We start from the raw sequence: 13,803 nt of genomic DNA, 5'->3' as shown, positions 1-13,803 counted from the left end.
TTGCATTAATTAACAGTACAATATTTAAAAATTAAATAAGAATTAGATCACATCCAACACATATGACAATAATAATTAGTGTTAAAGTGAAATTGAATCAAAACTAAATGAAAGCTAATTTTTCTAAATTTTGAATTTTAGAAATTTATTTTTGATTCATATACTAATGAATTAATTTTAATTATTTTGATAACATATTCAATTGTTTTTAAATGTTAAAGGGTTAAAAAGTTTTTAGCAAAAAAAGAAAAAGAAAAATCAATTAAGCTCGTATAAAAAATATATCCAAATGAATTTTTTGTAATGACAAAAAATAACTAGGCACTTTCAATAATAGTAATTGTCATTGACGTGGATGTTAACATGATCAACAAAAGCAATGAAAAACTTATACATGGCATGCCACGTGGATGTACAATGATGTGGCATATATTTTAAAAATAAAGAATATTTAATTTTTTAAAATGTAGGTTAAGAATGAATTTAGACAAATATACATTCATGACCCTCATTTATTTAAATTCATTTTGGAAGTTGTTATTAAAAATATATAATTTATTAAAATTCCAAGAAAATTATAAAAAATTAAAAATGATTAAAAAACATAAAAGTAAATACAAAGAATTATTTACTAATTATTAAAAAGTTATAAGAATTATAAAAAAATTATAAAATATAAAATTCAAATAATTAGATAGAGACCTCTCCATGAGTCAGGCCACCAGACCCGCACAAAAAGTGAAAAAAATCAGATAAAATTATAGGCCCAAAAAATAAGCTTACACAAAAAATAAAATTCATTTAAAAAATAGACCAAGCCTCAAGTAAGAATTTTTTGACTAGAGCCCAATCCTAACCAAATTTGCAATAAAACAAAAAACTATTAACCTTTTTATGTTTTGTAAGGATTTTTTGAGTAGAGCCCAATCCTAGCCAAATTTGCAAAAAAACATAAAACTATTAACCTTTTTATGTTTTCTTACAATTTTTTGCTGTTTCCTGTCATTTTTTTTGTTTTTTCACAATTTTATTATCATTTCACTTTTATATTGTTACTATTTTATTATTATTAATTTAGATATTACTTAACTTTTATTTTATTGTTAATTTTATTACTATTTTAAAAATATTTACTTGTTAAGTTACACATTATTTAAGTATACATAATTTTTAATTTATTTATAAGTTGTTGGGAAATATTTATTTTAGAATTTTTAGAATTTTTGATGCATATATTTATATAAAGGATTTTAATATGAGAGAATTAAGCCAATTTCAAATTTTAACATTTTTATCCTGTCTAGACTTGGCAATATTTTAAGCCTATTTTTTGAGATGGTCCTAACAAATTGGCCAAAAATTTAATTTGGGCCCAACCAAACCCATAGGTATATTCATTGAAATGTTTCAAGAAAACTTATTTCAAGAAATCGAATTTGCAGCGCTACGTTGTTCCACAGTCTGGCACACCTTAACAACCCTATTCTTCATTACTTTTCTTTAGTACCATAAGCAATAAAATTTACACTAATATCATCCAATAGTGACCATCTCCCTGTTAAAGGGTTGTACACAAATCCCGCCATCTCTTTCACCTATTCACCCAACAATTCAGCAGCGCAGAGGTTAGTCATAACGCACAATGGTTAGTTCAGTTTCAGATATCAACGGGATTGCTTGGTTTGCTTACATCAACCCCTGCACATTTTAAAATCTTGGTGAGTTCTTCTGGGGTCAGGAAACTCGACCATTGATGAGTACCTTTAGGTAGCTGCATAAAATCAACAGACGATATGAGTTACAAAGCATATCTTAGAACCAACAGTTTTTTAAAAATATAAAAAAAGGTATGGTTTCCATTATTTTTGGAGGTAATAGCTTTGTCTTTGCTAGTTTCAGGGACAATAGCTACACATGTATTCATATGTCAATTTCTCCTTACAATGCTAATCTGTTTCAATACAAGGTCCCCTAATGATTTGCAGGACACTGAATCCAAGTTCTGAACAACACTATTTCATTGGAATTTTATATTTGTAATATTGTGTGGATAAAACTTCAAACCCATGTTCAACATTTTAGCCTATGAATTAAAAAATGTAGATATGAAAAAGCATCGAAATAAGATCCCAATTAGATCAAATTTCAAACAAGATGTGAATACGAAAAGAAATCCTAAAAGTAAGGGTTAAATCTCTACAAGGCATTTGTATAGAACAGATACATAATTACATATCAAAATAGAAAAAGAAAAAAAAAAAGTGTTGTACTTAAAAGATGACAGAATCATACCCATTGTAGCAGGTACTCTGCTGCAACAATGGCAGTTGCATATGATCTCATAGAGCGATTAATTGTTGAAACAACAGTAGCTCCTTCATGAGCAGTTAATGCCGAGAGAGCCTTGCAGAATTCAGCAGCATCTGCTACGTGCTCAATCACCTTAAGTAAAAGTTAATAATTTACCCAAAAAAAAAAAAACAACACAACTTTACAACGAAAAGTATATAAAGAATTAGCGAATGACCAAGGTATGTGAAACGCTAGATAACTTGAAATCTTGAACAGACCATAAAAATGCTCGTAGCAGTAATGAGTGCATCATTATTACACCAAAATAAAAAATGTAGCAGTCTTTAAACAATCAATAGAGACAAATGGAGGGAGTGAGAGAGACGTAGTTGTCCAGAGAGTGCATACCTCTAAAGCAATCAATGAATCAAACTTTCTCTGCTCTTCAACCAGCTTTTCTGTTCATGAAAGTGTATCCACGTAAGCTATCACTAAAAATAAACAACAAAAAAACTCAGGAAAGGACAGAAAACTCAAAGAGTTCCGTATGATTGTTTAACCAATCCAAATTTTCTATGTTGTGACAGTTATCAAAGTTCACCAATCAATTATAGTGGCAAGCATCTATAGATACGAAAGAACAAATATCCATCACAGACATCAAGAAGAAAATGGTTATGATTTCAATTGTCTTCAATATTTTTCAGATGACAACAGGGGAAAATGAAGTTACCAAAGACTACAGCAATAGCTGTATTTATGGGTTTCACACAAAAAATATGTAGTAAGAGGGGAAGAGAGCGCTAAAGAGATCACATTGATGGAATACTGATTCCAAGAAATCTAATGTTCACCACCAACCAAAGAATTTTATTACAGTTCTGGTAAATTTGAGTAAAAAAACCCAGCTACAGAAAACTCAGCTAGCATTTATCCTTTTTTCAATTGTAAATTTTCCAGGTTATTTGCTCCGACAGTTCACCCACCAAAATCAAGTTCCTAGTAGAGGGCTACTTTGAGAGAATTTTACATATGGCAGTTCTATCATGATGATTTTATTTGCATGAGAACTACTAAATTTGGCTGCATGTTCTCATTCACATTTCAACCCGATTCAGTGTCAGAGACACAGCCCAACAAGTACTTTGTCCTGATGTCCTCCACATCCACATTCCACTCATCCAGAAACATCACCATCTCAAAAGGTTTAGAAGTTTGAAAAAGAACAGAAAGCAACGCTCATTTAACTAATTATAGATCTAGATTAGCAGAGAGATTAACCTACAGAAGAAATGTACCTGCTGTTGTACAAAAGTATTCAATAGTTGAAGTTGTTGGATCCAAATTCTGTAGAGGAAGGTATATCATAAAATCCAAGTTCAAGTCTAGAACACAATAACATGAATGAGTTACAGGCACTCAGGACTGTAAACTTTTAGACTTGTAATTTGGTGCAATAGTATTCAGATAAAAACGATTCATCTTAAAAAATTTGTAGCAGGAAGTAAATATATATAAATGATAACATATGCCAAATTATTGCTGGAAAGAAAACTCAAGTCACACTCTGCTTGCTTAAGAAGTAACATTTCGAAGAGGGAGCCTTTCAAATGATGGGTCCAGATATTTATTTCAAAAGAAAATAAATGAATGATAGGAATGAATGGATGAAAGAGACAGATGGACAAGGTAGGAAACCATTAATGTGTTTAGGATGATTTTATAAATTGAAAATAACTTGGAAACTGTTTCAGATATTGTGGAAAAGCTAGAATGATTTGATTATTGAGTATAAACCTGTTGCTTAAAACTTGAAGACTTCTTTACATGAAAAATACTCAACATATATCCACTCACCTACCTAACCAGCTAGTTCTGCCACGGTAGAACCAGGTAAGAGCTTTCCATTTCAAGAAGTTTTCATATAATGTAAGTCATGCCTGATTAAATAACAGAATCTTGTTTGACCTTATTCTTTCAAAGACAAGTAGAAAGCCTTGAGACAACACAATATCTTCAAAACCATAGACCTAAAATAGAGTTATCATTAAATAAGCAAATAATAATCTTTTCTTTCAACCCCATGTGCAGTTATAACTAAAATCAACCTAAGATTTAGACATGCTCAGGCTAACATGAATGGAACAAATAATGCTGCAAAAACTGGAATATTTCTAGTAATAAGAAAATTATGAAAGACTACACTTGCATGTACAAAAAATAACACTACCAACATATCATGAAATGGTTGAAAAGAAAATAACATACAGCATGAAGACGGGCAATCTTGATGTTTTTCTCTACTGCATCAATTCCAGTGACAGTTGCTCCCATTCGAGCCAGCGGCTGAGAGGATAAAGGAACATTATAGATACCAACAAAATAGAAGATCTAACTTTAGCAGTTTGTATCAATGTCTACTAGGAGAAAAAAGCAAAAAGGGAAAAGGGAAAAAGGAAAGAAAGAAAAAACAAACAAAAGTGGAATGAAGCATCATAGCATCCATTAATAAATATATGAAATTTAAAAAGGTTATTTTCCTATTCAGATGCTTGATGTTTCGTAAGTAGATGTAACTATCTTAAATTCTGCACAAACTCCTCAAAAGAATGATAAATTTAAAAGGAAAATGAAAAAAAAAAAAAGCATTTAGATCAATCTTTCTTCAACCTTAACATAGTCAAATCAAATATAATAGCTACAAACAGAATAGTCTTTTCTGATAACACCTGAAAATATATAGTAGGTTTCCAAGTCATCACCTCTTTGGGGTTAATATCCAAATAACAAACTTCACTAAGAGTAAAAAAAATATGCTCTTGATCTTTTATTGCATGGAATTAACAACCATGGACTTCATTTGACTATAATGAGAATCTTGACATTTCAAAATATTACACATCTGTTGGATGATTTATATATCCATAGAAAAAGCGTTTTTAAACTTAGTTGAGTTGGAAGACAAATACTATAGAGATGCTGTTTTCATAGTTTTTGTAATTGGATTATATTCAGCCATTTTTAAATTTAATAGGAATAATTACATTTGAAAAAGAAAAACTTGTCTTAGTTCCAAGTAGTAAAAGATCACTAGCTTATTTGGGTACTAACCTTCTATTTTTCCCAAGTGTTGTGCTTCTCTTATTTGAATGGCATAGGTACGCGCAGGTGCTCTAGCCTCTGACTGATCAGCAATATCTTTCATACCCGAACGAGTAGTCCCAGTAGCACTATTTTAGCCCGAACGTCTACTTCTCTGAGAAGTAGGCAATTGCTTTTTTTTCTGCTCTTCCTTTACTTTTTACAATTGAGGACAATTTCGGATAAAATGATCAGTTGCTCCGCACTTATAACAAGCCCCTACTTTACTTCTACACTCGCCAAGGTGGTATTTCTCACAATATCTGCATTTAGGCTTAGGAGTATTTTGCACACTACCCACACTAACAGTGGGTCTAGTAGATACCACGTAATCAGGTTGAATCATCTTGTTTTTATTTGATTGTTCAGACATTGAGGTAGCTCGACTGAAATCATCTTTAGACTTTTTAGCCGGCGATGCCGAAAATGTTTTAGAAGAACCTCTTTTATAAGATTCTCGATTCTGTCTATCCCTTTGCATTTTTCGATTATACAACTCTTCCATTTTCTGTGCATGATCTAACAAAACAACAAATTCTCGAATTTCATTGCCTCCAATCATTATTTGGATTTCATCATTCAACCCTTCTTTAAATCGAAAGCACATTTCTTCTTCGGTTGGCACAATTTCTCGAGCATATTTACTGAGGTATAGAAATTCACTTCCATACTCAGCTACTGATCTGTTTTCTTGGCGCAACTCAAGAAATTCTCTCTTCTTCTTATCTAAATATCTTTTACCGATATATTTCTTCTTAAATTCAGTTTGGAAAAATTCCCAGGAAATTTTCTCCTTTGGCACTACAGCCACTATTGTCGACCACCAGTTATATGCTTCCTCTTTCAGTAAAAAAACAGCACATCTAAGATAATCATTAGGGGAGCAAGCCATTTCTTCAAAGACTTTTATTGTATTTTGAAGCCAATACTCGGCTTTAACTGAATCATCTTCCAACCTACCTCGAAATTCTTCAGCCCCATACTTCCGAAGTTTCCCAATCGGAGTACGTTTACTAGATTCATTCACTGGTGGAGGTGGAGGTGCAACCGGAGGCACTATAGGCGGTACAATAGGGGATGGAGGTTGTTGAGCCAGATTTCTTTCTTGCATAAATTTACTGAACCACTGGTTCATATACTCAAAGAACATATTTTTAAGTTCTTGTTTCAGAGCCGGAGGGATTGGGACATTACTACTCGTCCCATATTCAGAAGCCGGTGCTCTACTATTGACCTCATCATGGTTAGCACGTTCAGATCCGTCTGACATCTTTACAATATATAAAAAAACAAAGGTTAGATAAGATCACACACATCATAGATTTATATGGAATGTATTTCTAGACATTTCACACGCTATATTGAATTCGAGAATCGACAAAACCGTAGCTCTGATACCACTAAATGTAACACCACTAACCCTTATCTGTCACCGGAACAAGGTTACGAAACATTACCGGACTTTTCAGATCAAATACAAACATTTCATATCAATTAACATATATATCAGAAACTAATTATAGTCACTCATATTGTCCCTTATATGAGCCATCGAGACTCAAAATACGCACTTAAAATGAATCGGAACTAAACCAAGAATTTAGAGAATTTTTTACAAAACTTCAAAATTTTTCCTAGGTGCAAGGGGCACAAGCCTGTGCGGTCAAGCTATGTGCCCCACTTTGAATGTCCACACAGCCTAAAACACGAGTGTGTCTCTTGACCATGTGAGCCACACGGCCTGGCCAAACGGGCGAGTTTTCCTTACACTTAGGAAAAATTTTAAAATTTTGTGAAAATTTTTTTGAGTTCCCGGTTTAGTTCCGATTCATTTTAAGTGCGTATTTTGAGCCTCGAGGGCTTATATATGAGACAATATGAATGACTATGATTAGTTTCTAATATGTATGTTAATTGATATGAAATATTCGTATTTGATATGAAAAGTCTGATAATACTTCATAACCCTATTCCGGTGACGGATAAGGGTTAGCAGTGTTACATTTTTGAATTTGTTAAATTTGGGGGCAACATTGTTTTGAGGTTCAAAAACAAAAATAGGGTGTTGAGAACGTAAAACAGAGAAGAACTGAGCATTGGAAAGGTTTATTGGAAGGGAATAGAACCACCTGACGTTGGGCTAGGAACATTGTAGGAGCCATTATAGAAATAGGTATCTGTTGGAGCCAGGAAGAGAGGCTTAGGGTCTAGGGTATAAGTTAGACATTTAACTTCAATTAGTAGGCTAGCCAACCAGGATCAAGCCCATGAATTTTTTTTTTATATATATTTCCAAATAAGAATATTGAAAAAAATAAAAACAAAAAGTCCAAATCTTTTATGCTACTTTACAAAATAATAAATAAAAGGCCTAATTGCAAATTTTGCTCTTAACATTTGACTGTTATGTAAATTAGTACTGATTCTTTTTTTCCCTATTGCCACCTTAATCTTTTAATCTTTATCAAATAAATCAGAATTAGATGTGGCAGTTAGTTGACTAATGGTCAACTATATTTGCTGATGTACATGTACTTAATTGTAGACTCGACTATTTTATCATATATATCACATCAAAAATTATTTAGAAATTATAATTTTTTAAAAATTTTCAAAAATGTGAAAATTTCTGTAAATTAAAAAACTATATAAAATTTTAGAAATTCCTATATTTTATAAACATACTTTCAGATTAAAAATATTTTATAAAAACCAAAAATCAGGAAAATCCAAATATTACAGAAAACTCATTGAAATGTTTGAAGAAAACTGATATGGATTAGGGTTGCAGGGGAAAGAATAAAACTGAGCAGTGACATATTGCAATAATCAATGCAATTAATGTCATTACTTTGCTCTCTTACGTCTTCTTCAACATTATTTTTATTTCTGAATTTTGTTTTGACGCCTAACTTTATTTTTCTCACCAAATTCTACAATCACATTTTATGTCCTTTTCATTCCATCCTTCAAGTCATTGCTTATTCCTCTTCTTGAGAAAATTTATAAATGAAATTAGCAAAATAATTGATTGGTAAATGGTTACAAGAACGGACATAAATCGTCAAATGAGGAAAAAAAAACTAACCAGTTAAACGAGAAATTGGAGGCCGGTGGTCGGTAATCGACGGTAAACAGTTGACGGTGCTTGACCGGTACTAGACAGTGGTTAGGACAACTTGAGAGTCGAGGGCTGGGGGAATTGGGGGAAATTATAGGTTTTGACGTTTTGGGAAATTTGAAACGGGACTTGGAAGTCGATGGCTGTAAGCTTCAATTGGGGGAAAAATTTTTCTTTTAATAAATTGGGCATCGAAGAATTTTCTTTAAAATTTGTTGTGGTTTTATATTGGGCTTATACTTATATGTCCAACTTTAAAGAGAATTAATAAAATTTTTATTTTCATTAAAAATTGGATAAATTATAATAATATTTAATAGTATTTAAATTTTCATATTAAAATTAATCATAAATTAAATTTTAAATTTCAAGTTTTATCTATTATATTATTGTCAATGGATCTATTATTTAATATTTATATTTATATTCTTATATTAAACTTCCGATCGAGTTGATGATAAGTCAACTAAGCACCAATTTAATTAAGAAATTACTAAAATAATATTACTTTATATATTAACAAATATCAGTATAAGGATATTTTTGTCTTTTCATATTTTTAGTAAAATAATACTATAACAAGATTTGAACTTAAGGTTTAAGATCATTAAAATAACAAATGTGCATTATCATAACTTAGTTGTATAGGGTTACATATCATTACTAAATCTACTTTAATTATATAATGTTAATTGTATATATTATAATTGTTGATACATAATGTCAATGGAAGTGGAGAAGGAGGAGAGGGGGTGATGTTGAAGAAGGTTAGTTCACTTGTTCTAAGGTCGAGAGTCGAAAAAGAGTTCCCCTGCTATGTTAGTCTTTGGGGTATTTATAGGTAAGTGAGGGTTCTTATCCAATTATGCCACTCATTGGATCTTGAATGACCCAAAAGAGAGTCCAATTGGGTCTAAATTGATGTAAAGATATAAGTATAATAATATTCGATAAAGTTAGTTGCACATTTAGAGTTTAAGATTACGTATCATTAATATACAAATGTACATTATAGTGACATAGTTGTATATACTATATAGGGTTACACATTATTACTATATATGGTAAGGATACAAGTATAACAATAATATATGATAATGTTAGCTACTATAAATCTACGATAAAGTTAGTTACATGTAGGGATGATATCAGTTTGTTTTGATTAGGTTTTAGTGTTTTTTTTAGTGTCCATAATAATTCAATTCAGTTGGTTTGGTTCTTGATTTTTATTGTTTTATTTTTTATTTCAATTTTTAAACTTTTTTTCTAGAACTTTTAAATTATTTTCACTATTTTAAATATAAAACATTTTATATAATAAAATAAAAATGATTTATTTATGAAATAAAAATAGAAGTCGGCTTGGTTTTGTGTAATTACAGATTTTAAACTTGCATTGTGTAAACCGTCCAAATATATTGATTCAAATAATAAAAAGAATAATCTCAAATTATTGATTGAGTCTTAACTCAATTGATATCAACATTATTACTAGTGCAGAAGCACGTGAGTTTGAGTGCGTTAAAGCACATTATCCTTTTATTTAAAGGTTAAGGAAGAGTTACGAATTAAACATATTTATATAAAGGTTAGCAAGGGGTTATGGATTAAACATATTTATAGCCTTCTCTTGTGAAAGGTCATGCTAGAAGCAAAATGATAAACATTTTGTAACCCTTATTCGGATTGGATATTTGCGAATATCCGATCTGTAATCCAAATTGTTGTCCCTAAATTAAACATTTTTTATAGCATAAGTATTTTTCTAGTTTTAATGTGTCACTATCCAATCTATTTATTAAGAAATCATTTTTCAAGAGAGTTATCTTTAGAAAAACAAAAATACATTTTAAGAATATTAGAAAAAAACCAAAAACAAGTTGTTTGAACAACATAACTGACACAAAAATCACAATCTCTAATACGTTGTGAAGCTGCAAATTTTACAAAGACTGAAACAAGCGAAAATATATTAGCAATTGGAACCATTTGAGCAAGTTCAAGGAATATGTTCACACTTACTCATATGTTGTAATAACGAATTAGCTTTTCTTTGAGCTCTGTTTGTTCCAGATATGGAGATTTCTCTTAGGGGTTCATAAACACCAAACTGGAGAGCAGCTAAAATAAGGGATGAATTGTTTAACCCCAACTCTAGCAGAACTGAAACCGCACATTCCTTGTTCTTGGGGGTCCCGTTTCTAATGATTTCTACCAGAGTTTCGATGAATGACAATCGACCGATTTCATTCCGGCCCTCGGGATGAGATGCAAGAAGTAACAAGATGGAGAGTGCTTCATCAATCATACCCAGATTTTTGTCATCCAGTAAATGAAGTAATGGTGGTATAATGCCAGCTTTAATGGCTCTGGACTTGTTGGCTTGGTTCAAAGACAAGTTAAAAAGTGCAGTGGCTGCATCCTTTTTACCCCTCATTGTCCCGTTTTTCAACAGAGCTACTAATGGTGGGATCCCATTGAAGTTCCCTACAAGAACTTTGTTCTCATCAAGCATTGACAAGCTAAATAAGGCTGCTGCAGAGTTCTCTCTAGCTTCATCAGTTCCATTTTGCAGTATCTCAATAATGGCAGGAATAGCTCCTTCTCTAGCTATAAGCCTTTTGTTGGTCTCATCAATTGATAAGTTCAAGAGGGCAGTGACAGTGTGTTCTTGAATGTTGGAATCTGGATAAGATAATAGCTGAACTAAACGTGGGATTCCTCCATCGTTGGCAATGAAAATTCTGTTCTCCGGATTCTCTTTCGAGAGCATACGGATCTTCACAATGGCATCTCTACGCACATTTGGCTGACTAGAAGATAGGTTTAGAACCAATGAAGAGATTTCTTCCATGATTTCTGCAGAATAATTAACTGAAGATGCATAACTATCCTTTTTGGGCAGTTCAAGGTTGTTCTTCTCACACCATTGCAGAATAAGGTTGCGGAGTGCGAAGTTTGGTGCTAGAGACAAGTTTTCTAAAGTTTGTCCAGTCTTTGGACAGGTTCGATGGTTGGAATTTAACCACTTCCGAATGCTGTCTCTTTCATAAGTCTTCAACCATAAACAAAAACAAAAAACCTTTTCTCAGTTTGCTTGAAAGAAGTGGAACATTAATAAATGCAGTAATGTGAGGATTACCTGTCCAGTTGCTACAATAACAGGATCTGTCATGATTTCCAACGTAATTGGGCAGAGAAATTCATGAGGTACTAAAGGAGATTGACATGTTTGGGGAGTTCTAGTTGAAATAGGACCATCAAGTGAAACGGTTTCATCAATCCCTGCAATTTGCTTGAACTTTCCCAGGAGATCTACAATTTGGTGCATGGTTTCATTATATCCACCTCTTTGCTTTACCAGTTTTGCGATAGCTGTTTTTTCAGCTTTCAACTCTGCAATGGTATGCAATTCTAGCTTGTTTGCCAGCCTTTCAAGTATAGCAATGTCTGCATTCCTTTCATCTTTTTTAGAGAAAATCACCATCATATCCATTGCTAACTCCATATCTTGTGTATCTGTCCTCCTCTTTGCTCTTTTAAGTTGCATTCGCATTAGCTCAACCTGAAGGAATTCAATCAAAAAACATAACCACCCTTTTATTGAACAAGCTAAAAGGAAAAATGGGTCTTTTCCAGGGCCTAATTCACAAACTCAACCAATGTAATAAGAAGTGTCACAAGTACAAGCGGCTAATTGGATACACTCATTTCCCTGTGCTGTTTAATGCCGTGCCTGTAATCTGGCATTGTCCCGATTGTGGACACGATACGGTGCGGCATGGAGAAACGAGAGTATCTATCTTGTCCATCGGTTGAAACAATGATTAAGAACTAAACCAAACCAGGCAATGATTCATTGTATATATTGATTTAACAATGTGAAAAAATGGGAGTTCAAGCAATCTATTTAGAAAGATGAAATTAAGATGCACATAAATGAAATATTACTTGTTCTTTCACTTCAATTGAAACTCCAAGTTTATCATAAGGGATGTCATCAAGCGCGTGGTTTACTTTGTGATAAACAGCATGAAATCTACACATCACCGCCTCACTTTCCATTGCCTAATTTTAACAAACAGAAAAAATGCAACATCTTGAATCAGCCAAATGAAAAAATTGAAAAAAATACAAATAAAGTAGGCAAATCAATCGGCATTATAAATGATTACCAAATATATCTTGCTTCCATAGTTACAAGTCTTCAACAGCTTCTTTGCTCCAAGCAGTGCTTTCTTCAAGTTAAGCAGAGAATTCAAGCCCAAACCCGAAACTGAGTAATCAAGCTCCATTATCTCCTCTAAAAGTGGCACCAAAAGCTTCAATCTCCTCACCAAATTCAAGCACTCCTTCCTTTGAGTTACCCTGAATCCAGTGTAGGATCCAACCGTCTCTATCACCTCCATCATTTCCCTAACTAAATCACTCGATGAACTCGAATCCATCACAATTTGCCTCTCCATTTCTAACCAACAAGCTTAAATCCCCAACGGGTATTCAGAAAATTTGTGATCTTTGAGTAAAAAGAAAAAAAAAGGGGGGTGTGTCAGCAGATAGTGTGAGCATTAATACAATGAACATGGTGATTTTCTTTTTTTAATTTGGCGGTTTTATTGATGAGGATGATTAATAAGGGTTAGTTCGCGGGATTTCCGGTTTACTAAAATTGGAATCAGCAAAAAAGATGTAATTGAAAGCAAACAGTACTGCTCTTATTACCAATGCTAAAATTTTGATTATGTTTTTTTACTGAAGATTTTGAGTTAGAACATGAACCAATATTAATCAAATTTTGAAGATCTTATTTTTATATAATAATAATATCAAATAAATTAACTAAAATCAAATGAATCTAATGCTAAATATTGAGATACCAAGGTCAAAGACAAAAAGAAAAGGGAAATAATGGAGTTCACGCGGTTTTTTGACATTGTGACGCGTATTCACGTGCAAATCCTGTTTTACAAACTGACCCACGCTCTACATCTCTATCTCCAACTCATTCAAGCCTTCGGAATTTCATTTCCCTTTTCATCAACTCCCCTCATGTTTAATATCCTCTCCTCCGTTTATGTCGTTTATGTTTGGAGTTTCATAATTATTTTTTTAATAATTTTATTTCTTTAAAGTTTAAACTTTAAGTTCTTTTCTCTTTATCGTTATACCTAATTATTTGTTGATAAACTTATATTTTTTAATACTAAATATATTTATTATATCTACTAACTTTAAATAAAAAGTTACGA

The 13,803-nt window shown here is 32.2% G+C and overlaps 2 protein-coding genes across 12 annotated transcripts; both read right to left on the bottom strand.

Moving 5' to 3' along the window:
* Nucleotides 1–1,360: 1,360 nt before the first annotated feature.
* On the bottom strand, nt 1,361–8,765 carry LOC108467288 (ubiquinone biosynthesis O-methyltransferase, mitochondrial-like). 11 transcript variants are annotated; one of them, XM_017767890.2, is made up of 8 exons: nt 8,522–8,765; nt 5,404–6,703; nt 4,561–4,638; nt 3,591–3,639; nt 2,701–2,750; nt 2,293–2,442; nt 1,691–1,771; nt 1,361–1,595 (listed from the first exon to the last, which is right to left on the bottom strand). In XM_017767890.2, exons 3-8 carry the CDS (start codon nt 4,624–4,626, stop codon nt 1,491–1,493), a joined length of 501 nt encoding a protein of 166 aa, XP_017623379.1. In that variant the 5' UTR covers nt 4,627–4,638; nt 5,404–6,703; nt 8,522–8,765; the 3' UTR covers nt 1,361–1,490. The 11 variants fall into 11 exon arrangements, 1 of the variants encoding a protein (XP_017623379.1); XR_008278984.1 differs by lacking the exons at nt 1,361–1,595; nt 1,691–1,771 and adding an exon at nt 4,154–4,322 and having other exon boundaries at nt 2,290–2,423; nt 2,701–2,783; XR_008278983.1 differs by lacking the exons at nt 1,361–1,595; nt 1,691–1,771 and adding an exon at nt 4,154–4,322 and having other exon boundaries at nt 2,290–2,423.
* A 1,611-nt stretch (nt 8,766–10,376) lies between these two features.
* Nucleotides 10,377–13,440, bottom strand: LOC108461672 (U-box domain-containing protein 15-like). The gene is made up of 4 exons (XM_017761579.2): nt 12,730–13,440; nt 12,506–12,622; nt 11,697–12,119; nt 10,377–11,609 (listed from the first exon to the last, which is right to left on the bottom strand). The coding sequence occupies exons 1-4, from the start codon at nt 13,018–13,020 to the stop codon at nt 10,554–10,556; spliced, it is 1,887 nt and encodes a 628-aa protein (XP_017617068.1). The 5' UTR covers nt 13,021–13,440; the 3' UTR covers nt 10,377–10,553.
* Between the last annotated feature and the right edge of the window lie 363 nt (nt 13,441–13,803).

This window comes from Gossypium arboreum, chromosome 2 (genome assembly GCF_025698485.1).
Source record: "Gossypium arboreum isolate Shixiya-1 chromosome 2, ASM2569848v2, whole genome shotgun sequence".
NCBI classification, from domain to species: Eukaryota; Viridiplantae; Streptophyta; class Magnoliopsida; order Malvales; family Malvaceae; genus Gossypium; species Gossypium arboreum.
Note: the sequence above shows the minus strand (reverse complement) of the source record. Positions and strands in the feature narration are given on the sequence as shown.

Coding starts and splice junctions, on each gene's coding strand:
- LOC108467288 (XM_017767890.2), bottom strand. CDS start 4,626: ATGGGAGCAACTGTCACTGGAATTGATGCAGTAGAGAAAAACATCAAG. Junction 3,640..4,560: donor AGATTGCCCGTCTTCATGCT/GTATGTTATTTT, acceptor CTTCCTCTACAG/AATTTGGATCCAACAACTTC. Junction 1,772..2,292: donor CAGAGTACCTGCTACAATGG/GTATGATTCTGT, acceptor GATTTTATGCAG/CTACCTAAAGGTACTCATCA.
- LOC108461672 (XM_017761579.2), bottom strand. CDS start 13,020: ATGGAGAGGCAAATTGTGATGGATTCGAGTTCATCGAGTGATTTAGTT. Junction 12,623..12,729: donor ATGGAAGCAAGATATATTTG/GTAATCATTTAT, acceptor TGTTAAAATTAG/GCAATGGAAAGTGAGGCGGT. Junction 12,120..12,505: donor CAATTGAAGTGAAAGAACAA/GTAATATTTCAT, acceptor GAATTCCTTCAG/GTTGAGCTAATGCGAATGCA.